At 33.7% G+C, this 27245-nt stretch overlaps 1 protein-coding gene across 10 annotated transcripts in view; it reads left to right on the top strand.

The window, feature by feature from the left end:
* Positions 1 to 26328, top strand: part of mef2cb (myocyte enhancer factor 2cb) — a 189316-nt gene extending 162988 nt beyond the window's left edge. For all 10 annotated transcript variants that reach the window (XM_039759321.1, XM_039759324.1, XM_039759322.1 and 7 more), the window contains 4 exons: positions 12857 to 13029; positions 15231 to 15360; positions 16427 to 16562; positions 22476 to 26328. In XM_039759321.1, coding sequence (XP_039615255.1) covers positions 12857 to 13029; positions 15231 to 15360; positions 16427 to 16562; positions 22476 to 22800 — 764 coding nt within the window. In that variant the 3' untranslated portion in view covers positions 22801 to 26328. The remainder of the gene's footprint in view (positions 1 to 12856; positions 13030 to 15230; positions 15361 to 16426; positions 16563 to 22475) is intronic.
* The last annotated feature ends 917 nt before the right edge of the window (positions 26329 to 27245 follow it).

Here is a 27245-nt window from a genome sequence, read left to right as displayed (position 1 = left end):
AAGAAATATTATTTTAATCATAATGTGACCATTTACCACATTGGATATTAAACCGCAAAGCTGCCTGTTCTTTCTACATCTCTAGCTTGGGGCTTGTAGTGGTCCTGCATTTTTCCATTTTTCATTGGAGCACACCAGCAGTAAATGGTGCCTATCAGGTATTGCTGTCTGATGTAATGCTAGAAAATCATCCTGATTGAAACTGCAAGGAGGTATCTCTCACCAATCTAATGTATGTATATCATACAGGTAACCCCATCCCACCACCATCAATTAATAAATCGGGTAAAATTTTTAACACATCAGGAGGAGAATTAAGAAGTTAACAAAAACACAGATTACCAACATTTATTTGTTTCCGCTGCAGGTACTACTCTATCTAGCCATGTAAACCAGTACAATTTACTTAAACTATTACATAGTAACATTTTAAAATAGATACACAATGACTCTGTATTTGTACAGCTACGTGTGATAACATTTGCTAAAGAAAAAAACAATATATAAAATAAAGTTTTGTTATTTCTATTAATAGAAATAGTTAATCTCCACTAAAATCATCTTCTCCCTTTCATTTAAGACATTAAAAACCAGAAAATGTGAATAGAACTATAGGACATCCATTTGCAGTCACCAAAAAAAAACAAATATAGCAAGTAAAATGACCCACTTCTGCTTGTTCCCACCATAACAACATCTAATTGTTGATGTACGTGCTGTTTTCACTTGTTAGGGAGAGGAAGGACAGCTGAACCTAGTCACACAACAAGTGTCACCTATATTCATCAATTTTCTCAATATAGTTTGTCTATTGTATAGTCAGAAAGAGCCCATTTCTATGATGGCAACATTAAGACACATAACAGGAACCCAACTATGAATGAGACACAAATCCATCACAAAACCCATTGTTATAAGAATAACCAAGAAACATTGGAAAGGTTTGGGGCAGCCACCCGTATAATATTTCCCGACTGTGAAATCGATTAAAAAGAACAGACTTGTTCACACGACCAAGTCCAAAACAGAACTGACTATTGTCTTAAGATGGCAGCTTTTAAATGCTTGTAGAGGATGTGATGTCATCTGGACCGGAAGCGGAAGTGACGTCGTTGGTTGCCCCAGAACCAGGCGGGATTTCCTGAAAATGGTCTGCAAGGAATTGAGTGAGAGAATCGGTGCACTTCGCCACCCCCTGGTCAGGGCAAGGAATTACATCTATTCAGGCCCTTTAGTTATCCCCTAAACACACGTGTGTGACACCATGCATCCACACACTCACACCCATGCATATCAGGCATATTTACCCAAACATGGACATTTTTGGAATGCAGGGAGAATGTAGTCTCAGTTCAGACATTGACTAAACCAGGAATCAAGCCCATATTCTTTAAGCAGTGAGCCAATACCACTAACCATTGTTTCACTACGCCATCCCCCTCACCCACACAGTCTTGATATATCGTGGGACATTGTTGCTTTATTTCTGGGGCTCCAAATATACAAAATAGGACCACTTTTTATCTGGCTGTAGTTTCCCAGTAACAACTACTAGAAGGATTTTCATTTTATACCAGCCAGGCCCACTTTCGGCCAACAAAGGTCCACTGGTTGCTTTGTGAATTCTTATCACAGCTTCTTTCCAGCAAACCTTTAAACCAACCAAAATATGCAGAATTGCAGAAAGACTTACAAACAGTGTTTTATATGGATGTGAAATATCGACAAGCATATGATTGTAAATGAGGTGAAATAAAAGATGTTATTAATTAATGCAGGGAGTTTGATTTAAACATGTCAGTTTTGTATGTTTTCACCAGAGGCTTATGTTAGGTCACGACAAATATGTAATCTGTTTGTTTTAATTATTATTTTTCGTATGTGTTGTTAGTATAATCAATAAGGGAACACAAAAACTGCATTTGCCTTATGAAAGGAGTTTTAAAAGCAAATAATACATTTGAAAATAGGAGTTCCATGATTTTGTTACAGTCAGAGCAGACATAAGATACAGTACTATAATTAGAATCGAACCTAAATTTACTTGAAAAAATGCATAGTGGTAGCAAAGCCTGTTGTTTATCTTGAGTTGCATGCAGTGACAGGATAGACGCTCCACAGTGGAAAAGGATAAGCAGAAGGTCAAAAAGAGGTTTGACCGTCTAGGCCATGTGTCATCGACTAGACAAAAGTACCATTTTTAGCATGCATTCTCTTTGCCAAATACTGAGAAACAACCATTAAATGTATTCCTTCTTAGAAGAACAGAAGGCACTGTTGTTACTTTATGTGCTGACTGAATAAAAGAGAGATGTCAATTAAGAAATTATCCTGGAATATCATTACTTCTTGGTTTTCAGATAAACACTTTTTTATTCAGCCATTTTTCAACACTGCCCAGCATATGTTTCAAAAAATGTAGACATGTCATTTGTGTTAAAGCTTTAAAAATAAAGAGTTCATTATTGACAATACAGCCTAGACGTTATCATATTTTGAAAAGGTTGCCAAGAAATGACTAGTGATGATTTAAACTCAAATACTTATTCTGGTGTTTACCTATATATAATGTTATGCAGGTTTTTAATTGAAGTCACTTAGAATAGTAAAAATTTTGACTTTTAAAATTTAAATAGTAAAACACGGTACAAACATAGTGGGCAAGTCTCATTTATTGTTTTATTCTTTTTGAGTCTATATAAGGAGCCCTGTGGTAATATGTATTTGTTAAGTTTTACTAAATCTTTTGACATTATCTTTCCAAGCCGATCTAAATATTTAGAAATGTATATTTTAGATTTTTATAAAATATAAATAAATATATCTACATTTATATTTTATTGATCCTAAAATTATGAGTGTCAAAATGAAATAACTGGGCGGTGGAATGACTTTAAAACACATGAAAAATGTGCTTCTTTTTCAACAGCAGAAAATGGAGACATTTACCTTGGTTCAGAATATGTTGTGTAGCATGGAGCCAGTTATTTTGTTAGTTTATTATGCTGAGTAACTTCCTTAAAGCCACCCACACATTTACCTCAGTTTTTTTCCTAGGACGGAAATAAAACTTTTGCAAACGATAGAGATATTTACTTGGGATTGCTCTTAACCAAAATTATCCACACACACAGTTCTCATATTCATTTTTAAGGTACATTATGGTTAAATGTTGAGACCACTCCAGTGCAAACATTTTGATCTTACCAGCTGGTAAAAGTGTCTGATGAGGTTCCTGCAAACTTTGAGCATCTTCAAAGTCAAAAAATTGTTTTCAGACTCCACTGAGAGGAGGTTTTTGCATGATCTTTGCTACCTAACAATAAATTTACACATTGTATGAAAATGAAAGATGTACGACCTGCTGATACATGATGACTAAAACAAAACTGACAGTTTTTTTAGCTCTATGTCTAAAAAGAGAGATAGGCCAATGTGTTAAAGTTGCACTTAAATATATACAGTAGTGTGCTAGAATACGTTAAAATCAATGCAGCCATCAAATCCTTCCTTGCATTATTCTGTCATTTGATTTTTTTTAGGTTTGCTCCATGTTTTTCGCCCCATGTTTTGCCAAATGTTAATTGTGGTCTCCCCTTGCTAGAATTTAAATTATTACTGTGCAATGTATATATATTGAATTGTCTGCCAATCAGTTATTTTTCTGTATTTTTCTTTTACTTAAACTCACAAATATCATGAACAAGCAACATTTCAGAATTTTTAAGCTATAATGAATCATACGTACAGTTTCTTTTGAGGCTGCACAATACCATATTGCATTTTTACAGGAATACTAGCTTGCACCGTGTTATGTGAGAAGCATCAGGCATATTTGTCCTGAATGAATATTTACATGTTACATTTAACCCACTGAGCAGCAGCAGACAAGCAAGTTGCTTCCATAATTCATAGAATAGACCAAGAGAGGCCTCTACTTAAAACATAGTAGTGAATGACTCTTCATTCTATCAAAGCACCAGCAAGCCTCAGACCAAAAAATGTCTTCACTGAACCTGACATTATTTGTAAATTGTGTATGACGCTATATAATACCCAAGTATCAGCATTCCGAATATCCAAGACTTTCTTGAGTGTCCCAATGATATTATTTGTAAATTTCTCAGCTTATATAATATGAAAGGCTGAAAGTTGGGTGAATTTAGTACATGTTTGTGTATTGCCAAAATCACTTTATCATTTTATAGTACTTTAATACTGTGTCCTTTCAACTATTCTGTTTCTAAAAAGTAACTTTTAACTTTAGGTCAAAGTAAAGTATTTACTGTATTTGTTTACTATTGTTACTCAATTTCCATTCAACAAAATTCAAATATACTTGGCCAATAAAACTGAGTTAGTATTTTTGCTGAACAGGAGAGTGAGAGATTCAGTGGCTATATCAGACTGCGCAGTGGTTTAAGTAATTTGTCTAAATTAATGCCCCATGTTAGAAGAGCATATTTCCATTCCGTATTTGTGTGTCTGAAAGGAGAGACTGGAGGTTGGCTGAATGTTTAGGTATTATACGGGGCTATCCAAAGCTTTTTGGTGCTTGATCTGTGCTTCATTGACCTGTATCCACAATTCTCAAGGCAGACTTAGGGGTAGTTGAGCTTGAACTTGTCACCAAATTGCAATAATAAATGGCATTTAATCATATCAGTCAGTGTACCATCAAAGGATATAATGCTTTTACTTTTGATACCAGTTGCTACAGTGAAATCAGGACAAATGTATGTGGATCAATTTTGCTTACCAGTAGCTTTTGTTTGAATTCAGCAATAATCACTTTTAGAATGCAAAAAAAACATTCATTATTTTATATATCTAACATATAGCGTACCAAAACTTGTGATTCCAAACATGAAATCAATTTTTATTATTGTTAAAGAAACAAAAATAATGAAATCTGCTTAATGAACCTTTAGTGTATTTCTTCCTTTACACGGTTCAGGTTTTATGATCAGCAAAACAGGTACTATCAATAAGGCAATATTTTTATTTTAAAAATTACAAACTGTAATTTTTTTCTTGTTTTTTTGTGTTACATTATGTTGTCAATGAACTCATTATTTAATAAGATTATTAAACTCATATTGAAGAGCATTTCACATTTTAAAAAGTGATACATGTGAAAATTAAAGTGAAATCTTGAAGGAATAACCAAAAATGAATATGCCTCTAATAAAACGTAAATATAGAATTAAAAGCAGCCATAATAGAGCATGTTAAAAACCAATACTTTTGCAAATTTTAAACACCTACATTTAAAAAATAAAATAAAGCATTAATTATCATTATGCCACTCTGCTCAAAGTGATTTACAAAACCTTTAGAAAAAAGTATAGTAAAAAATAATGCATAAATAAATGTTGTAGATTTAGACAGTGCAGTAGGAAGACATACAACAATAGAAAAGACAAAAAACAGGGAATGAAAAAGTGATTCATTGTTTATGTCTATTTATCCATAGAGAAGAGATGGACTTTTATTTGAAGGTCAGTGCACTTATGGGAGCCCCTAATAAACATACATGTTATAGTCAGAGCATCCCAGATTTTTTTTTTGTTCTGTAGTTATCACAAATAAAATAATGAGACTTTCATGCATTGGAAGGCAACTTAATGATGATGCCAGTTGTTGCTCAGATTTTATGGCGTAAGCATTGTAGTTGGGTTATGATTACAAATATACAGTACCTCAAAAACATGAAACAATATGTAACATTATAATAAGGTTACATTGAGATTGTGACAATGTTGAGAGTAATTTGCAAATATAGTGTAATATATGATTTTCTTGCTAGAGGAACAATAGTAAAGGTACTTTTAATTTTTTTTTTCCCCCAAACCACTCCACTGTTCCTAAAATATCTCTAGATGCTGGCTCTTTTTCACACAAGATATACAATATATTATCCTATAAATAAATTTTAGAATATTCTGTGAAGCATTTACTGTCAATTAGTGTAGTTCCATATCAGTGAACTTGCTTTCCTCTGTATATTGCCTTCTTTTTCAACATATTCAGCATTCAGAATTTTTTTTCTGAATTATTCTAAGATGAACTGAAATACCATTAATGTTGTTTTATTTGGAGCAGGAGTCACAGTTTTATTGTATGCATTAAAAACAGTAAATTAAGACTTCCTTAAGAAATGCAGGCAATATTGAAGGTGTTTCCATGGAAACAAACACACTTGTTACAGCAGTTGAGTGATTAATTTGAAATAATAGTGTGGCAGATGTAAGCAAGAGCAGAGGCGTTCCTGATAGGAACCTTTGTTAACACTAACAGTGGGAGTGAGAGTGACAACAGTAGGTTCTCTCAATCTAGAAGGGAAAATAGCATACCAGTGCTCATACAGTCTCTGGGGTACTCAACAGAAATAAACCAAGAGTCTTAATGTAGCAAAGGCAGCACAAAGCTCAACAGAATTACTTTTTTTCACCTCTCCAACATGTTCGAACTGTTACACCTTACCGCTTGTTTCAACTCTCCACCTACTGTATGCACAAGCACACCAAACTCTTTTACCTTTCAAATGTTACCACTAAAATGTTCAAAAATGTTTGCTTGTGTTTCTAAAATATGTTGATCTGTGCAACTATAGTCCAGTTTTAGGGTTACAGGAGGCTTCAGCCTGTCCTGGTATACTGGTATACAAGGCAGGTGCTAAACCCACCTTTGGCGACAGTTGTTCACACTGCACACTCATACATACACCTTCATTAAGTCAAAGTGAATGAATTTAAAGTAGCCAGTTAACTAATTACACATATGTTTGGAAAGATGGAGGGGAAATTTAGAGCACCTACACAGAAAATTTTGCAGGCACATGTAGAGTATTAATACTGTTTATGAATGGAACAGAGTCTCCAAGAGCTGGGAGGAAGCACCATTGAAGCTCAGTTTTACTCTAAACAATATTTAGAATGTCTGAATTTGATTAATTACATCTGAGAATGAGATGAACCCACATTTTCCAGTACTGGCCCATGGAGAGTTGAAACCAGAAGTACTGGGTGTAAGGAAGATGCCGTTCCATCATAGGACATAATTCTGTATAAACACCCACAAACACTATCAGTTCTGTCAGGTGAATTTGAAACTACCAGTGCATGAATTTTATAGTACTTGAATACCCAAGAAAGGCTTATGGAAACATGTAAAGAAAATTCAAACTCGAAACAAGTTGTTTCTGTGCTTCTGATGGAACTCGGGCCCCTGAAGTTGTAAAGCAGCAACACACCTTGTGGTAGAACCCAGGTAAATGAATTTTTAAGGTAGCAACACCAACAGTGATGCCAACCCATATCAGAAGCTGAGAAGAATCACAGCTCAGGATTTTTTTTAATATAATATGGTATTCTATACATTATAGTGTTTAAAAATATAATAATTAAAGAAGTATATGGCAACATATTTGACTTGGCACAATAAGCCCAATAGTTTCCCAGGACACTATGTTGGAATAATCAGGAAAACCATTGACGAGAACAGGACATTCTGCCCAATGAAGCTTGCCAAACCTATCCACCTAATTTTTCCAAAATGCTGTCGTTTAGTTAGATATTCAGCATATGTTACTTTTCATTTTATGGTACTAACCCGGCATTATAAAGTGCTTTGATATACATAACCATGTGAATTTAAATTATCTCCTAGTATTTTTCTGTTGTAATTTAGTCTTGCAATTGTATATCTCCTTTTCAAGTTACAAATTGTAACTTGAAAACTGTCATTTAAAAACAAAACCCATGCTTCAAATTAAACAAAAATGTAAGGTTACATTTTTTAGGAGAACATCTGTCTTTCGTTTTCTAGTAATATATGATTAGAAAATGTATTTGCATCTGACATATCATTCCTCCCACTTTTAAGTGGGGCATGGATTCTGTCACTTTGCACTCAGACTTTAAAAGAAAGTAAATGCAGATGCCAGCTCCTGAGAACTTCCCAAGTTGGCCAGAAAAAAACAGGATGGGAGCTTTAAAAAGTTTGCATAAATACATGGTTTAAAGCAGATAAAGTGATTGATCTGGTAGAGTTGTTTGCCCCTGACAGACTTACTGTGTTTTGATTAAATGTATTTTTTTTTTTTTGCATTTCTGATTTCTCTAGGATAGATTCCAGCTCCCCATGAATTTATAATGGAAAAGGGATTTCTGGAAAATGGATGAAAAAATACATATATATTTTTTATCAAATCCCATATGGTAGTTAATAATTTCAAAAATAAATTGTTTTTAGAATGAACCCAGGCATTTCTGTAGCCCTGGACTGTTTAGAGAAAAGTCCTACCATCTTACTTACACACATTTTATATTTCATATTCAGTGGTATTGTCTTGTCACTTTAATAAGCTACATTTTTTATTTTTTGTTTAACAAATTAATGTATAACTTGAGGCATACGCTGATCATTTAATATGAAGTTGCAATTATAAGAAACTGGAATTAATTAATCTTCAGTATCAATTAAGACATCTGAAGAATGTACTGCAAGTACCAGTAAAGTTTTACATTTTGTAAAATTGTGCTATTTTGGTAACTCATAGAACTTGCAGGACACACACACACACACATACACAAAAAACCCTAATACTTTTCCAGAAACACAGGACATTGCTCTGAAATGTGGTAGCTATTCCACTTTGCCAATTAAATGCATTTCTTAAAGTCTTTTTTCCCCACCACCTTGTCTGCTCTTCTGTTTGTGGTTGCATGTTTTCTCTGCTACTGAGAGGATTATTATTTCAACTCAAATCCAGCCTCTCTGTTATCCATATGGGTAACTCATGTGCCTGTCAAATCATCCAGGTCAGTGGTTATTCCAGAAATGAATCTCCAAAGTCTCCAGATTCAAACATTACTGGAACTCAGTGCAAACCCAGATGTTTACTCCCTTTAATTTGTAAGGCTGCGTAGGAGCCTTGTTCTACTAGCTCACAGGGCCCCCAGATTTCTTGATTGTCATTACTTTTCTAAGGAATAAACAGGATTTAGGGCATTTTTTTGTGCCAGTCTCCAGATAAACTTCCCATAACAAAGTGTCCCCATAATGTCACAATCTGGCACTTACTGTACTTTTTTGAAATGGGGCTGCTGCCCTCTAGTGGTATCTGTTAGTTTAAAAAAAAGCCTTCTGGAAAGGTGCTCCTCTGTTTTTTGTTGGACTCTTGATATATTGCCTTGCTGTAACTTTAACCTATTGTTCAGTTATAACCTTTTGTTCTTGTGTACCACTGTCACAGCAAATGTGCCTATTTTACATTAAAAATCAATACATATACTGTATTTATATAGTTCAAACAGAACCTTATTTACACTTTAAATGTCATTTTAATACTGTTTGCATTGTACGGTAGAATGGATGGATTGCATTTGATGGACCAATATGTTTTCTGTATCATATACAGTATGCTATATTAACAGACTGTGTTTGTTCCGTTTCACAAATTGTGCCAAGGTCTTAGTTCTGTCCTGCACATAATCTTTGTATAGATAGATAGATAGATAGATAGATAGATAGATAGATAGATAGATACTTTATTAATCCCAAGGGGAAATTCACATATTGCCAATATTAACTATTTCAAAAATAAATATACAAATAAATTGAAGCAACATATCATTATAAATACAACAAGATTATAGTGCTTTTCACAAAATATCACATTGTGGGCACAGTCTGAAAATGTAAGAGCTATAACTATTTAAAATGAATGAAATATCAGTCAAGTCAAAAGAGACAGAAAAATATTAGTGGACATAAATGTAGTTTTCACTAGATATACAGTAGTTTCAAAATGTTACTTGTATACAAGAATTTATTTTTTGTTGGAGTTTTTGTAATTAAATGGTAGACAACATAAGAAAAAATGAGTCTTTTATAAACTCGTGGCTTATTTTAGGATTATTGAATAGGTTATATTATTTGCAATTTTCACTCCTTTTAAGAGAAGAAAGCCTATGGTCTGTAATTCTTGTATCATTAAGAACATGCAAGAAACCACAGTGTGAACAAGTAGGCCATTTGGTGGATGTTAATAATTATATTACATTGCTACAGATAGCTGATAAACTGTGATGTGCAACTTAGAACTTCTCACTTAGTAATGCAATTGCTATATTGTACCACAGCACATTGACAGACTTTTTCATACTTCCTTCCTTATCATGAAAAAATCTGAGAAACTAGGACTGATACTTTTTTTTGTATGGTTTACTATTGATGTGGATTTGCTATTCCAGCTGAAGAAGACTGCATGGTTTTCAGACCAAGTATGATTTCTAAAGTTTGGCCTCACCACTAGTCTTGTACAGCTATGACGAATGTACATTCTCAGTATATATTCAAAAAGATAAAGTGAAATGGACAAATATAAGTGTTGTCTTATGCAAGATGTATTTTAGCATATGAACCAAAGTTTTTTTTCTTCTATAATGTTCATGATATAATCAAAATGTGGATTGTTTGCTAGGGCAAAAATGTGTACCTTACTCAATTTAAATGTATATGGATAATAAAAGAATACCAAAGAAGTCCACAATTATCAGGTTTAGTTATTACTTCAATATATGTTGTGGCCAGCAGGGGATGCACCAGCTCCCCAAACCTGACACAGTCAGGCACGAGGCACAAGTCCAGCACAACACAAATGCTTTATTTAGTGAGCAACTCTTCCCAAATCCTTTCCCTCAGCACAATCACGGGGTAAAGCATGAGTAAGCACAGTAACAACAGCACAAAGCACACTCTGCAACCCTTTGTTTTCTCTCTGTCTCTGTGTCTGTCTTTGTCTTCCACCTCCAATCCTTCTCCAGTAAGATTTGTCCTCCACCTCCCAACTCTGGGAGGCAGCGGGCTTCTTTTATGCTGCACCTGGGAGTACTTCTGGTGGCGCAATAGTGTGGTACAGAATCACATCCAGGTGAGGCGGAAGACCAACAAAGTAAGGCTCCGCAATCCACTCAGCACCCCCTGGTGGCATCCAGGGAACCCAACAAGGCTGTGCCAAAGTCCAACTCCCATGAAGCCCTGTGGGAACCTGCAGTACCATAGCGACCCAAGTGGCTAATGCCCTGTGCATGTTCTCTCCCCTGCTCCTTCCATTACAGAGATGTTCTGACTGGATAAGGACGCCGGCCATCTGCAACAATGTTAAATTTTAATATATTAATTATATAATATATGCCAGTTTAGTTGCTTATAAAAATATTTAAATAATGAAGATCCATATTTTATTGTGCCCAATGAAATGAAAGAATCATATCTTGTTTAAAAATGCATATTTTCTATCCCCAATTGTACTGAAGTGGGGACACAATAAAATAATGAATATTTGTAATGAATGTAAATCTCAAATTCAGATGGAATAATTCTTTTTGGATTCATCATGTTTGAGAATCACATCCTAAAGCACAGATGAGTGCACAGAAATAGAACACTTCGAAAGTGGTCAGATCTTGTCCAATCAGGGGTGCCTAAAGCAGGTATATACATAACAAACTCAAAGACTCAAGTCAAAATATTTAAACACTCACAATACTTTCCTAAAGTACAACTATGATATATATTTATATATATATACTGTATATAGTGTGAGTCAAAATTATGTTAACACTAATGGATTATTTTTATTTCGACCACACCTTTCCAGGTCGATGGATAGGTTGTGGTGGACCATTACCATGGCCTCCACACTCCCCTGAATTGACACCCTGTGGTTTCTGGTTATGGGGTATGGTGAAGGAGCGCGTGTATAGCAGGAAAGTTTGTGATATCAATGACCAGAAGGGCAGAATACGGACTGTGGTATCATTTGTTCCCCGCAAACTGTGTGTCCGGGCTTTAAATGGTACTGCTGTTTGTTGGTTTTGGTGTGTTGAACATGATGGCGAACAGGTTGAGACATTCCTGTAAATCATCTTGCATATATGAAGTATGATTTGTGGATAAATTGTTTCCACCATTCAAATTATGACTCACCCTGTATATAGTATATCTGTAGAGAAAAATCTTCAGGGACAATTTTAAAATGCTGGCAAAACTGGTAATTTTTTTAACTATTGTATCCACAGAATTGCATCCCTCAACACACACACAGACATTGCTCTGAAAGCTGTGAAATCTTTTGCAGAATTGTAAAAAATATCTAAATCTCTTGAAAACTTTTGACCTTGTTACAGTCCTTTCCCAATGGTATATGTAGGGAAACTATGAAATGTTAACTTTGTTTGTAGGTAGGGATTGTGGATATCTGGGCAATAAGAGAAATGGGGAAAAAAGCCAATTTGGAAAGTAATCAAAATAAATTCCTATATATTAAGCATAGAGTATGCATTTAAAGAGGTAAACCTAGTCTCCTGCTTCAGAAATTTCATTTTATGTATTTTTAAGTAAAAAATGGCCAAATACACCCATTTAAGAAAGAAATGATGGTTTCTTTGACTTACTGCAGGAGATGATTGTGCTGATTTTCACATTTTATATGTGATTATTAGAAACGTGAAGTAGAGAAAAACATTTGTTGATTCAGTTATAAAGGTTTGGTAGGAGGCTGGACAAATTGAAACAAAGCTTCACATCTGCAGAGATCTCTGTTTAGTCCCCAAATTCCTCACTGCCTATGTTTGCACGTTTTTACCAAAATTGTGTGGGATTTTCTGGACGTTACAGCTTGCCATTACTTCCCAGAGATCCGTAATGTTAAGTTGACTTCTGATTATAAATTGGCCCAGTGTAAGTGAATAGTCTGCAAAACCATCCTTTACTGTACCAGATGTTGCCAGGATATCGTACAGGATTCAGTTTTTCATCTAATATCTAAGGTGTTCTTCTCATACAGGAAATGGGTATGGAAATCATCGTAACTCACCAGGTTTGCTGGTCTCGCCTGGAAGCATGAACAAGAACTTGCAAGCAAAATCACCGCCCCCAATGAACCTGGGGATGAATAACCGCAAGCCAGACCTCCGAGTGCTCATTCCACCAGGCTCCAAGAACACAATGCCATCAATAGTAAGAATCTTGTATTATTATGATCCAATATGTTATTCTATTAATTTTAGAAGTAATATACAGTCTGTAAATCTAAGAAATATGTAATGGTGTTCCAGTTCCAGGTTCATTGTTTGAATGTTATCTGTGTAGTTTTTTTGTATTCTCCCTGTGGTCGTGTGGATTTATGTTTGAAATTCTGTTTTAAAATGAAAGGGCATTTCTAAACCAACTTAGTTTGTTTTTGTGCAGAGTCTTCTTGCCTTGGGCTCCCATGAGCCCAGACAGATTACCATTGTAACAAAAACAAGTGGTCAAAACTTGTAAACTGTGTGGAAGAGTTAATGCTTAATTCTTGTGATGTAATAAGTTGAATAGTGTCAAAAAAGATAAATGATTTGCAAAAATGGTATACTCCAAGGAAAATACGTCTTTATATACAGAGGGTATTTAAATGTAAATAGTAGGGTTTAAATTAACAGAAACAAAACATGGTCATGCCTATATTATTTAGAAGACCCATAATCAGGTAGTTTTGAGGTAGTTATTTACTGTTTATCTATACTTACCAGCTTCCAAAATATGCTTGTTTTACTACATCATTTTACAATGAATATAAACCAAGTTTCTTTTGTGTACATTTTTTCCCAACATGAGTTTAGAGATTTATGTTCATTGACACAATGGCTGACCTGGCATGCAAAATTGTGATATTCATCCTGACTGCTTAGCGGCCCGGGTAAACAGCCTACAGCAGGATATGTAACCTAAGTGTTTGAATCTACTAGGTTAAGTGTTCTATGTCACTGCCCCAACACGGTGAATTATTTTTATTGATATTTATTTCTATAAGCAACTCTGTGTATTTCTATTGCTTAGGTACAGTACAGCAGAATGAGAGTAATTGACCAAAACATTGTGTTCAAGCACTAGCCTCACTATATTTTGTGGCACTATGGATTTGGTCATCAGATTGTAACCCAAATTCCCCAAAACATTTGGCAGTGTTAATAAGAACAGGAACAGAATGATCACGAAATATTTGGAAGCAGCCATTCAGGCTTCAGTCATAAAGCACAACAGTGTTATAATAGGCCCATTCATTGTGCATGTTAAACCAAAAATGTAACTTAATTAACAAAGGCTCTAATGCAGAAGTATTGTTGAGGGCCATTCACATAATAATGTTTTGAAATGCACTTAGAAATAAGCAGAAGCTTTGTACAAAAGCATGAGCAAAACTAGAAAGTGGACTACTTCCTGTTATCAGTAGATCTAAATGTTTACAAATACAGAAATGAAATTGACAATTTGTTTAAATATTAAAATATTAAATTCTCCTGGAAAAAGTTAAAAAAAAGTTGCAAAACTCTAGAGTATTGTCTTAATTTGGTGTTTACATTATAAACAGTCAATAACCCGGAATTGTCAGCATTCTGACCAAACAGAGGCTGCTAAATGTAATATAGTTTGCTGCATTAGAAAGAATACTAGACAATGTTTCTAAAATACAAGCCCACTTTTACTTCACTTAACTAAATAAACTAATTATTACTTATTGCTCCCTTTCTGTGCTGTCAGTCAGAGGATGTTGACCTGCTGTTGGTAAGTGGGAGCATTTTTTACCCTACAGTCACAGCATCAACCCCTTAGTTCACCAGGGAATATTCTGAAAATGCTACTAATGATTTCATGCATGTGGCTTAGCACTTTAACCACAATAGAAGATGCAAGTCTGCCATCTTCTGACCAATTGATGAACTACACTATATTCTGCAGAGATAATCACTCCAAATCAGATTTAGAGCATTTATGTTTTACTCTCTAGGCATATGTGAAAATCAATAGTCTATTTTTGTATTTGAATAGCACTTTGCACGCTGAATAACAAATCCTGTAGCTGGTTATACACCTTTTGAGTTTTTCATTCTTTCCTTTTGCTACCAAAATTAAGTAACCATTTTTTTAACTTGTGCTGCTCTTGTTGCCATGGAGACAGTGATGCAAAATGTTACTATGGTGACCGATAGTCTCCAAAAGTGTTGTAAATGATAGGGTTGGCAAAGTTCAGTGGAGCCGCATGTTAAATGATTAATTTAAATTTGAATTTTTGAAAGGCTAAAAACAAATGTTCTTTTTGTCCTTTGTTCAAGTTAGAAATGTATTAAATCAAATTTGTAAATATTTGTTCTTAAAGTTCCGTTTCATATGTATTATTGCAGAATCAGAGAATAAATAACTCACAGTCTGCACAATCATTGGCTACCCCTGTGGTTTCTGTAGCAACGCCTACTTTACCAGGGCAAGGAATGGGTGGATACCCATCAGCCATTTCTACTACATATGGTACTGGTAAGTATGACTGACTTTTTAACAGAGAACACATACACTATGGTCCAAGACAGACTACACTATTGTATAATATTGTGATGAGTTAATATGTATTAACAGCCCCCTAAATAGTTGCCATGCAACTAAAGTAAATCGACGTTTCTATGGATCAGATATATCTACTATCAATTTTAGTTAATAAATCTTATTTCATTTCCGTAACAGAATATAATTCAAACTAATCTTACTTTATTAAATAAATGATTATATTATGAAAAGAGTCATCCACTTGTATCGCTGTATCTATATGTGTAGACACATTGTGCATAACTCTATTTACATTAAGAATGTGTACTTTTACATTTTCCTCTCTATTACTAAAAAGATTGTGTTATGTTACCATCCTTCAGATGAGACATATAAAATGAGATCCGGACTCCCTAAAAGAATCATGGGCATCTTTTGTAAAGACTTGGTTGTTTCCTGATGTCCTGACTAAATTGCCCATTACAGCCTGGTCATTCTGGACTCCTAATCATCCCCTATCTCTAACTGGCTAACTGTCTATTACTCCCCATCACCACCAATAATTAATGTCTGATGAGCATACTGGTGCAAAATGACTGCTGCCGCATCTTCCAGGTAGATGCTAACCATTGGTTGTGGTTTAAGAGACAGCCCCCTGCAATCTATGTAAAACACTTTGAACAACTTGAAAAGCACCATATAAATGAAATATCTTCTTCTTTTTCTTATGTTGTTATTCACATGTCTGAAAAGTCATGTAACACACATAAACAGTATATTATATACCTGTACATAATCTCATACAGTATATATACAGTATATTGGATTGACGAAAGTCCAAGTTGAGTGAGTTGAACCAGTGAAGCTATCTTTTTATAGATTATGACTCTTTCATTGATTTTTACTTTGCTGAAAATGCTTAGTCTTTTAATTGATAACCCTTCTTGTGATATATTTCAGCACATAGTTTTAATTGACCCGTGATTTTCCTCTCTGTTGTATTCTTAAAAAGAAAAAAGTGCATTCATCCATTTTATTCTTTTATGTTCTGTAATTGCAGAATATTCATTGACCAGTGCAGACTTATCGTCACTCTCAGGATTCAACAGTGCTAGCACTCTTCATTTGGGATCAGTGACAGGCTGGCAACAACAACATTTGCAAAACATGCAGCATTCAGCTCTTGGCCAGTTAGGGTAAATATACTCTATACTTAGCTGCTCTTATCTTTTGTTTTTGTCTGTGTGTTTTCCATTTTTTCTGCCTGCTTTTTTCAATGCAAGGTCATGGTAAGCTGAGCCTGTCATGGCAGCAATGGGTGCACCTTGGCAAGAACCATGTGACTCACTCACATCATCTAATTCATAGTTGCCAATCAAACTGACAGTATGTCTGTAAACTGTAGAAGTAAACCAGATATTTCAGAGCCAATCCATGCAAACATGTGAGTAACATACACACTCGAAACTGAATGCAGTCCATGTGGAAAATAAGCCTGAGTCCCAGCACTATGCGTGCACAAGAAATAAAATAAAATGAAGTGTTACAGTAGCACAGTTGTCCGTATTGTGTCTTTGGAGTGAACAGTTCCCATCTTTGAATTTCTTTATGAAGATGCATGTTATACTTATGTTCATCTAACGTTGATCTCTCAGCTGTGTTGTTGGTTATTTAATTTTCCTAGATTGATCTTGTGGATTTGTGCGCATAAGACTGAGAAGGTCTATCTGTGCATCCTACCACATGTACAATTATCTTGCACCTGGTCAACATTGCTTGTATGCAGTCATTGATAGAACAAAGTATCTCATGATGGGGGAAGAGTAACGAAAAAAAGATGAAGATTAGATTTAAAATATCTGTCAATAAATTAGAATATTTGGACACCTTGGTAATAAATTATTAGAAGCATGAATTTGTATGCATACATGTTTATGAAGACACACATTTATATAGAATGTACTATTAAATAAAAAATACTCAATAAATATTATCTTTTGTTTCGTGCCATTTTAATTGTTTAGTTAAGCGTTCAAGTCACTCAAAAAAGAACAAAACAGCTTTTACACAAAAACTGCCAAAATAGATTTATACTAAGGAAAGACAAGAATCCATCTATCTGCCTTTTCATTGTGTCACTAAATTAAGGTCATGGAAAACTGGTGCATATACTGACAGCACTGGGCTTAAGAAAGGAACCAAATCTGGATGGGATGCCAGTCCAGTGTAGGGCACATGCACACATTCCCTCACCAGCACCAGACTGACTCCATAAACTCAGAGTTTACGTATTCAGTGTAATAGGACACCATACATACGGTTTGTACGCATTTAAGCTTATTTAGGAACTTAATGCTTATTTGTGTATTTTGTATTCAATGAATCAATTTAAATCTTGTTTAATATGAAGATTAGTGAGCTTTAAACAACTGCCACAGTATATAAGGAGTTGTTAAGAAAGCATAGGTCATATTTTATCATAGAAAAGTGTAATACTTCTATTTTTCTAATAATTAAAAAAAAATTCTTTGTTTTAATATCTAGCTATCAGAAGTGAACATTCAAATACATCTGCATTATAAAACATATTTATTTTAGCAGTCATAAGGGAAAATACTGGCAATCTGGTTAACCAGAAACACTTTACACTGCTGACATAGATCTGATGTCTTCCTTATATACTTGCCCTTCATCTGGTTTTGATTTTCTTCCTCTAGTCCAGTGCTTCTCAATTATTTTCTGTCATGCCCCCCCTAGGAAGAAGAAAACATCTTGTGCCCCCCACGCGACTATAAATAGTATCATTTGTCTATAAAATTGTTATAAGTACACCTCTGCATAACATTGTATCCTTATTAACGTATAAGAGAATAAAAAAAGAAAGAAATATGGACCAATTTAAAACAAAGAATAGCTTTATTAAATGTAACAGAAAAGATTTAAAGTGCATTCTAAATTCAAAAAAAATTTAAAAGAAAAATAAAAAAGCATGTTCCCCGAGGTCAAACGCACCCCCCTTAATGGAGCCCCACTATTTGAGAAACACTGCTCTAGTCCATCAGATACACTTAATTAATTTAAACATTTCTTCTAGGGAAAAAAATATATTTTAGGTTTAAAATCCCATTATTTGTAATTTATGCAAAAATATGTGCGTTTATAATAAATATTATTGTAGTGATAGCATTTAAATGTAATATTTTGTTCTATTATTTCATCAAGCCCATAGGTTTCGATTAACTTTCTATGAAAGGGTTACTTTATTTGTTTTTCTTATCTGTTTCAACTTTATTTCACTAGTTCATATTATTTTACTCTTCTCTTTTTTTTAAGATTTTCAAAAAATTGTTATAAATTAAAGTTTTTAATTGTTATCAAATTAAAAGTTATAAAATAGGGCCTGTCCAATAATATCAAGTACCAACATATCGGGCCATATTTGGTCTCTATATCAGCATCAGTTGAACCTCCACCAATGTTACGAAGGTGAAATTCCTCCAATCACATTCATTAGGTTATTTTTTTTAGTATAAGAATTCCACAGTTTGAAAATTCAGCATTAACAGTGTACATGCTAAATGATTCCATTTGCTAAAAAGCGCTAAGCTTTACACACATTCATTGTTATGAAAATAATAATTCAAATTTTTATGGAGAATGTTTAAAATCATTCATTTACATTACTTACTGTTAATTAATAATTTCCATGGTAAAATGCTGTTATTCCATATGTTTTTATGTTTCCCCATTGTCTTCACCCCTGCCAAAATGGTTTTTGCACAGCCTACTCTAGGAATGCACAAGGTTTTCCCTTATTAATTAAGATCATCTCTGTTTCAAAAGTCACGTCAAGTTTCACCTTCAAATTATTAGACATTTTTCTGTTTATGCCACAGGGATTGCTTGAAATGCATGTACACTGTGAGAGTGAGATAAACATTCCTCCATTAGAATTTTTTTTTATTTTTGTATATCAAAGTGATATAGTACTGTTTTTAAATGTCAAAACTTTCCAATATTATGATCTATGATTTGTGCCCTTATGTTGTTTATGTTATTAAATTGCATTATATATTAAACATAAACACACTCTATTAGTCCATCAAGTGCTCCCGGTAGAACTGTTTGTACTTATAATTTCAATTACCTCACTATAAACTTGCACTACAACCATAATATTGCACAACCTGAGCCACTTTATGAACCGTTTGCACTGTCCATTGTTTTTTATCATATTATTTTATAGGAAAATTCATTTATGGAGAAGTGACATATTGAGTCTCATTGTACCATACAATAACAATAAAGGAATTCAGTTCAATTCAATTCAATTCAATTCAAATACTTCTTTTACAATGGTTGTCCATTTACTTTCCTAGTTTACTGTCATAGCTTATTCTCCTTCCTTGCACTTGACTTCTTGCATTTGAAATCTACTAATATGAGAGATTGGCATCCATGTTATGACAAGTAGGAGTTTGGGAGATGAGTAAATTTAAACATTCCACTAAACTCTCAAGTCTAATAAACAGGTACTGTTTCATTTAGAAGTCATAATTTGTGTAAATCAAACTGATAAAGCTTTTAAAAGTTAAACAAGAGTAAAAGTAAATAAATAAACTTGAATATGCCTGTGATAAGCACAGTCCTGGTTGTATAACAATAATGTTGTTCATTAAATAATACATATTATTAGATTAGATTAAATTAGATACATTTTATTAATCCCATGCACAAATTTACCCATTTACATAAATATAAATCAGTTTATATTTCAGTTTAATTAATCTAATTAATACAAGAATCTCTCAGGATACATGCATGTCCACTGATTCATTTATTAATTAAAAAAAAAATTCCTACGTCGTGTAATCATCAGAATAGAGTCCATAATTCAAGACTTTTTGCTGTTAGTGAAGTTTATATTTATGCCAGCAAGGTTTTTAGCATTATCTGTATGAGCTTCAATTTACCAATTAAGTATTTGTGCACATGGCACCTGCCGTGTCCACTTAAGACAGAGTGACAAACATCAGATTTCTCTATGCTTTGTGTTTATTAAATAACAAAACAAAAACTAGCATTTAATCTGTTTGAATGTTAAATTAAAACATGTTCACCTACTCATAAAAACACAATACAATAAACTTTTTCTTTTCATTCACATTTTTATCTTGGAAAACCTAATAAACACACCTGGAATATTGGTACAGAATGTATCGATAATCTGTTGTCTTTGCTGCCCACATATTAATATCAGTATTGGTCTAAAAAATCTCTTATTAGTCGGGCACCAAAAGTAATAGTGTTCTATTTCGACTTGTTGATGCAGTGCATAGTGTTAGTGACTCAAGGGTCTACCTTCCTGGGTTAAAAATATTGTGCACAGTAAGTTCTGTATGTGGAGTTTGTACAGTCTGCTTGTTTCTGTGTGTGTTATCCTCAGGTTACTCAGGTTTTCAATCCACATCTAAAACAACATGCAAGCTGGTTTGATTGGTGACACCATATTGGCTATAGACAAATAGTGGGGGGGGGGTCTTAGTGACCCATCCAAGGTTGGTTCTTGCCTTCCACCCAATGCTTCAAGAGTAGTCTCTGTCACCTCAAAACCCTGAATTATATATAACGCTTTTCAGATTGTACGTACTGTATATCTATGTTCTGTTCTAACTCTCATAAAAGAGGAATTCTTTATTTTTTTCTTCTCTTATGTACATAGCAGCTTCTTTTTGGATTATTAAGACATTTTTTAATAATTGTAGAACTTACTTTCAGATAATAGCATGGTGTTTTTTGTTTCTTTTTATTATTCTGTATTTCATTGCTTTTTGTTTTGCGAAATATTGTTATTATTGCCTTCTTCTATACATTTGTTTACAATTATCTGCCTATCTTCTTTCTTACTCCACATTTCTTAAGTCCTTCCTTTATAAATTGAATAATATGGTGTACAAAAACTCAACTGACCCTATCTTCCACATAAGAGCTTTCAAAGATTGTTCGTAAAAATGTAACTTTAGCGTAAAGTAATCCAGTCTCAGACTGTGGGAGCTGAATGTAGTTCGAGTTTTCCAAATCCACCTTAACACAACCGGCTTATACAGAGACAATGCCTTTAGACATAAGGCAGGGACCAGGTCTAGATGTGACAAACTCAGGAATACACCCACATTCACTCACACCAGGCCAGACGAGAATTGCTGGGGTACCTTTTATGAAGGGCAAGAGTACCCAGAAAACCAACATGAGCACAAAGTGAATTTTTAAATCCTGTATAAACAGTGACCAGGCAGGAAATTAAACCTGGATTCTTGGAGCTTTGAAACCACCTGCTATCATTAATACTTACAATAAGTAGAATGAATGTCATGAATGGAGTTCACTCCAAATGGATGATTCAGATAAGCACACTTACACATAAAACATTTGTTATGAAGTGATGCTAAAATTGTTTATTTTTGTTCAGCTTTCCTTTTATTCATTTAATGATACTTTTTTACAACATTAAGTATATTTACTACCCATTCAGCTTCTGAAATACAAGAAATTGTTTTCACAGGAAATTTTAAGTAACCAACCACCAAGTTGACAATTCAAACTATTCACATACTTACACAGTATCGCACTATTTCCATGGATGCTATAATTTCACTAGGTTAAACATTACCTTTTATTAAAAACATCAACTATAGAGAATGTGAAATTTGACCAAGTATTGTATTTATATAAACTATTTAGTAATTCTAAGCAATGACTACCATTTAATCAATATACTGTATATTATGCTATTGTTATACTTAACATTTTTCAGAATCAATTCTGACAATTTAATTACTATAATTTACCTCTTGCTTTGACTGATAAATGTCACACTGGTGTTATACACCAGGATAAAGGAATATTTATAGTTAGTAGTATTATAATTTACACCCAAAACACATACGTTTAATATACATATTTATTTATAGAAAACACAAGCACTACATCAACTTTGTGTGCTGTATGGTTTGACTTTCCATCGGACATGTAAGTATTGTAGGATTAGAGGGCGGTGCATGGCCATGTAGGGTCCTCACTCTGTAACTGGGTTTCCTTTCCTTCTACAGACCTTGCAATAGCACTCACTTATCTCAGAGTTCAAATCTCTCCCTGCCTTCTACTCAAAGCCTCAACATCAAGTCAGAACCTGTTTCTCCTCCTAGAGACCGAACCACCACGCCATCTGGGTACCCACAGCCGCACTCACGCCACGACTCCGGAAGGTCTCCTGTTGACAGCCTGAGCAGCTGCAGTAGTTCCTACGAAGGCAGTGACCGTGAAGATCACAGGAATGACTTCCACTCGCCAATTGGACTTGCCAGGCCCTCAACAGATGAAAGAGAAAGCCCCTCTGTCAAGCGTGTGAGGCTCTCTGAAGGATGGGCGACATGATAGAATAGCTGTGTTTTTTTTTTTTTGTTTTTTTTTCCCTTGCAGCGTGTGTGTGCTATACATTTAATGGGGTAACATTATTATGGGGAATGGGTTGGGGGCGGGTGAAAACTGTGGGCTGGAGGGGTGGGGGGGAACCTATGCATTATTTGTGCTGTGTGTTGACAGAAAAAAAGTCAGGTACTCTGTTTTGTAAAAGTACTTTTAACTTGCCTCAGTTATATAAAAATGAATACAATGAAAGCATACATTGCTGAGATAACAGCCTAGCACTTGAGTTGTACAACTAAACACTTGTACAGAGTAGGTTTTATTGCTAACTTGTTTTCCTTGCTGTACTCCCTTGCAAAATGTATGTTGCAATAGATAGTGTCATGTTGCAGGTTCAACGTATTTACATGTAAATAGAGGGGTGGGGATGGGGGGTTTTAAAATTTGCCAGACTTTGCAGATTTATTTACTGAAAGAGAAAGCTGTTATGCAACGTTTAAAGAAAATGTACAGATGTTGTGACAGACCCAGTACCCAGAGACCTTTTATAAGAGAGGCCACCAAATATATCTGCCAGAATTTAAGTATAGCCATTTGTTTTATGGCGCTTAGTTCTAAAAAAATTAATAAACAAGTAAAATGAAATTGAAAAAGTGGACCACACATGTATAAATAGCAAAATAAAATTAAAGATACTCAGAAGTTATAATTTATTATTAAAACCTGGGTCTGCATTACAATATTACCTATAAATGAGATGTACATTACATTTTGCTTATATTTTCATAAAAAGAGGAAAAAATTGCAAAGCATTTGTGGCTTTTTGTAGTTAATCCAAGCCAGAATGTGTTTTTTTATAGCTTCGCTAATTAAATGAAGAAGACGGTCATAGACATAAAGAAGGTAAATGAGCTTTTTTGTATAGAAAAAAGCACTACTCTAAGCCATGAAAATAAAATTTAAAATAAAAATCCACGCTTTGCTGAACAAAGTAACTGTTTTCTCTTTGTAGACAATTTTTTTTTGTTTAAAAAAGTGTATTTCTAATTATATATAATATTAAGAATCTTCTAAAACAAATCTGTGAAATGAATAAGCTTGTGTATACCTTTCATACATACATTTTATATGACTATATATATATGTATATATATATATAAATAACTTTATATAGAGTATCTATATATATATATTTGTATATATATAGTCATAGCAAGCATTGTTTTACCTTATTAGTGGGGATATATTATATTTGTGCAGTTGCACATTTCAGTATCAAATGTTTGCTTTTTTTTCTTTCGTTTATTACAAAATCGGACACACTTTTTATTTTAATAATAGTAACCAGCCAAAACAATCCTTTCATCATATTGAGTGTATGGAACAGTCCTTTTGTAGCAATATCTTGCTATTATATGACTGGCAGTTATCCATTGTGTATAACTAAAGCTTCAGCTTAATAACAGTGACCAATGAAAAAAACATAAACTATGTAAATAACATCTGGAGTGAAGTGGAAACATCCAAATAACAAGGTTTCTGAAATGGTTGGTAGGTCTCTTGTTATGTTTTCTCTTTTTAGTCCCAAGCCAAAAGTTGAATTATCACTAAATATTTATCCAAGTGTATATTGCTAAAGTTGTTTTTTTTATTACCTACACAATCCACATTTTCACCACATACCCATACTTCAAATCTTTCGCAAAACTTGTGTCTGTTATTGAAAAGAAAAAAGAAAAATAAATATTCAGAATAAATTAATATATTAAACTTTTGTTGATCTCAGGTATTCTGTGTATTTAGCTATGAAGTCTTTTGACTTTTATGTGACTGAACTTGTAATCTGTTTGGACAATGGTGACACAAATGGATGCCAGTCAGCCCGTTGTGTTCCCCTAATCAATGTATACTTGAAAAGATGGCAGCAAAAACAATTAAGAAAAAACAAGGAGCTGGTTACCGAAAGAGAAGCACAACTCTCATCAGCATCAGCCCCTTATTTATTTATTTTACTATTATTTCTATTTTTTAATTATTAGCAAAATAAAAGCTATCATATTCTTTCTTGTCAAACTTGGCATTATCCAGTTTATTTAATTGCTATGCGTAGCATTACTTTTTATTCAATTCTGGGGCAGAGCCCTGATTTAATGTTCTCATTCATTGAATGAGACAGCACAAAGTTAGTTGAATATAAATTTAAGAAAATACAATACCAAAGTTTTCTTAAGTTACAATTTTTTAAAGCAAATTCCAGGGCTTAGTATTATGTACACACACAATGTTTTCTGCTTTTACCTTTAAGCACATAACACCTAAATATGTGACGTTTACAACCTGATCTATAAATGTATGAATTAAAAATTGATAGAACCATATATACATTTTATATACACAGATAAACATGCACACACAGAGGTTCTTAGAATATGATTAGAACTTTTCATTAGCAAAGTTCTGCAACTACCTAGTCAGGTTGTGAACTTTATATGTTTGATGTTACTCTGGGAATATAGTGGTTCATTATGGAATAATAATAGTCATGATGTCTTCCTTTGTCCAGGCATTGGTCAGTTAATCTGGCCTCTTCCCTCTAACATCTACTGTATGCTTCTTCTACAATCAGTACTGTTTTGACCTTGCTTATATTTATCTTTTTATTAAACATATGCCAATTGTCTCAATCAGCATTTGGAATTCTATATGCATTTACAAAAAGGATAAATTGGACAATATATATTATCAATTATTGCTTGTGCCGCCTGATTTTTAGAAGATAAAAGGTAAAATATGAGATGCAATTTTTGTCTCCTTGGTAATGCTGGTTTCCTCCCACAACAGATTTTTAAAAAAGGACTGATAGAATAAAGATTTACTATTTGATAACCATGAAAACTTTAGGTCACACATGAAGACTATTGTCAATATATTTTAACCAAAGAAAAGAGAGCAATCCAGGATTACTTTCTTAAATAAATCATTTTTATTGGACTACTCTCTTTGCTCATACCTCAATAATTCATGTAGTACCTGAAAAAAAACACAAAAGGTCAATTCTGTGAAGGATGATATGTTGCATTTACTGGCAAAAATTAAGAAACGTACATGTCAATATTTTCAAAAGTATTTCATAACTTCTTGCATTAAACCCACAGAATTCTTGGATTGCTCCAGCTGGTTTTATATTTCATTTCTTCTTCTTGTTTTTGTTTGTATTGTTTTCTGAAAATTGTGTCCATGAAAACAGTAGTACAAAATGTAGCTTGTAGTAAAAAAAAAAAATACAAAAATGGGGAAATGATAATGTTTGAGGCAAAACTAGAAAAAGAGGCTTACAGCGGCATAAGCTGGACTTTGTCGCCACTTGAAAACAAGATGTTATTACTAAATTAAACCACATCTGTTTATCTCAAGGGACTTAATTCAGCTGTATGTAGAGAATAAAATGGGAAAATATTAAAATTTCTCCTGCTGGAACATAAGGTATTATTTGTATTTTGCAGACAATTAAGTAAAGATACTGGCTTTTTTAGTTGCCTGAAGTCTTGGTGTGATTGATTGATTGATTGATTAATTGATTATTGTCATATTTATTTCTACATGGGCTGATATGTGTGACACACACATTTGTTTCTTTTTAAATATGTGACTTAAAATTTTAATTATGCAAACATTTGAGGTTACTATCAAGAAATGAAAGATAATCACTGAACTAATGCAACCTTTTTTACACTTTCATTAACATTTGAAGATTGTATCACACAAACTGTGTTACTACTGTACAGCTTTGTAAATTTAAATTATAGTTTCATTTAATACATTTATTTAAAATTATAGCATTCTTAATACAAAACATGTTTACAACTGCATAAAGTAAGGGCTCTTAGAAGTGCTGTTCTCTTTTTAGTTCATTAGAGGAGAAATCCAGTTGTTTCATAACATCATCTGGAAGAATCTCATAAACAATCTGGATTGGCTGTTACTCAGGTTTTGGTTTAATGGAAAGACACAGCTACAGAAAAACATTGTACAGTGTATTAGTGAACTTAAACCCAGCTAACATATACCGTCACTACTGACTACAACACTGTACATACTACATCAAGTGCTAAAAATGTTTAAAAAGTATGTCCAAATTACAGATTTTACATCATCAATGTGGGGACTGTTCCGAACAAGCTTTCACAAGTTTCCAGTTGTTTAGCACTTAAACATTTCGATGACATTTTGAACTGTTTTTCTTAATACCTTAAAAATCAAAAAAAATCTGAAAGTATCCTTATGTACACATAATGGTTTGGAAATATAAATAAGAATCATTCAATAGGACACTGAAGCACCTTGTGCCAGCAGACCACCTTGTTTGTCCCATGATCCAGAATATTCAACTGACTGAAAAGTCCTTCCATGAGAATGTCAATCAAATCATAATTTGTTGATTGAGATTAAAGAAT

This window comes from Polypterus senegalus, chromosome 7, assembly GCF_016835505.1.
Source record: "Polypterus senegalus isolate Bchr_013 chromosome 7, ASM1683550v1, whole genome shotgun sequence".
Classification (NCBI taxonomy): Eukaryota; Metazoa; Chordata; class Cladistia; order Polypteriformes; family Polypteridae; genus Polypterus; species Polypterus senegalus.
Note: the sequence above shows the minus strand (reverse complement) of the source record. Positions and strands in the feature narration are given on the sequence as shown.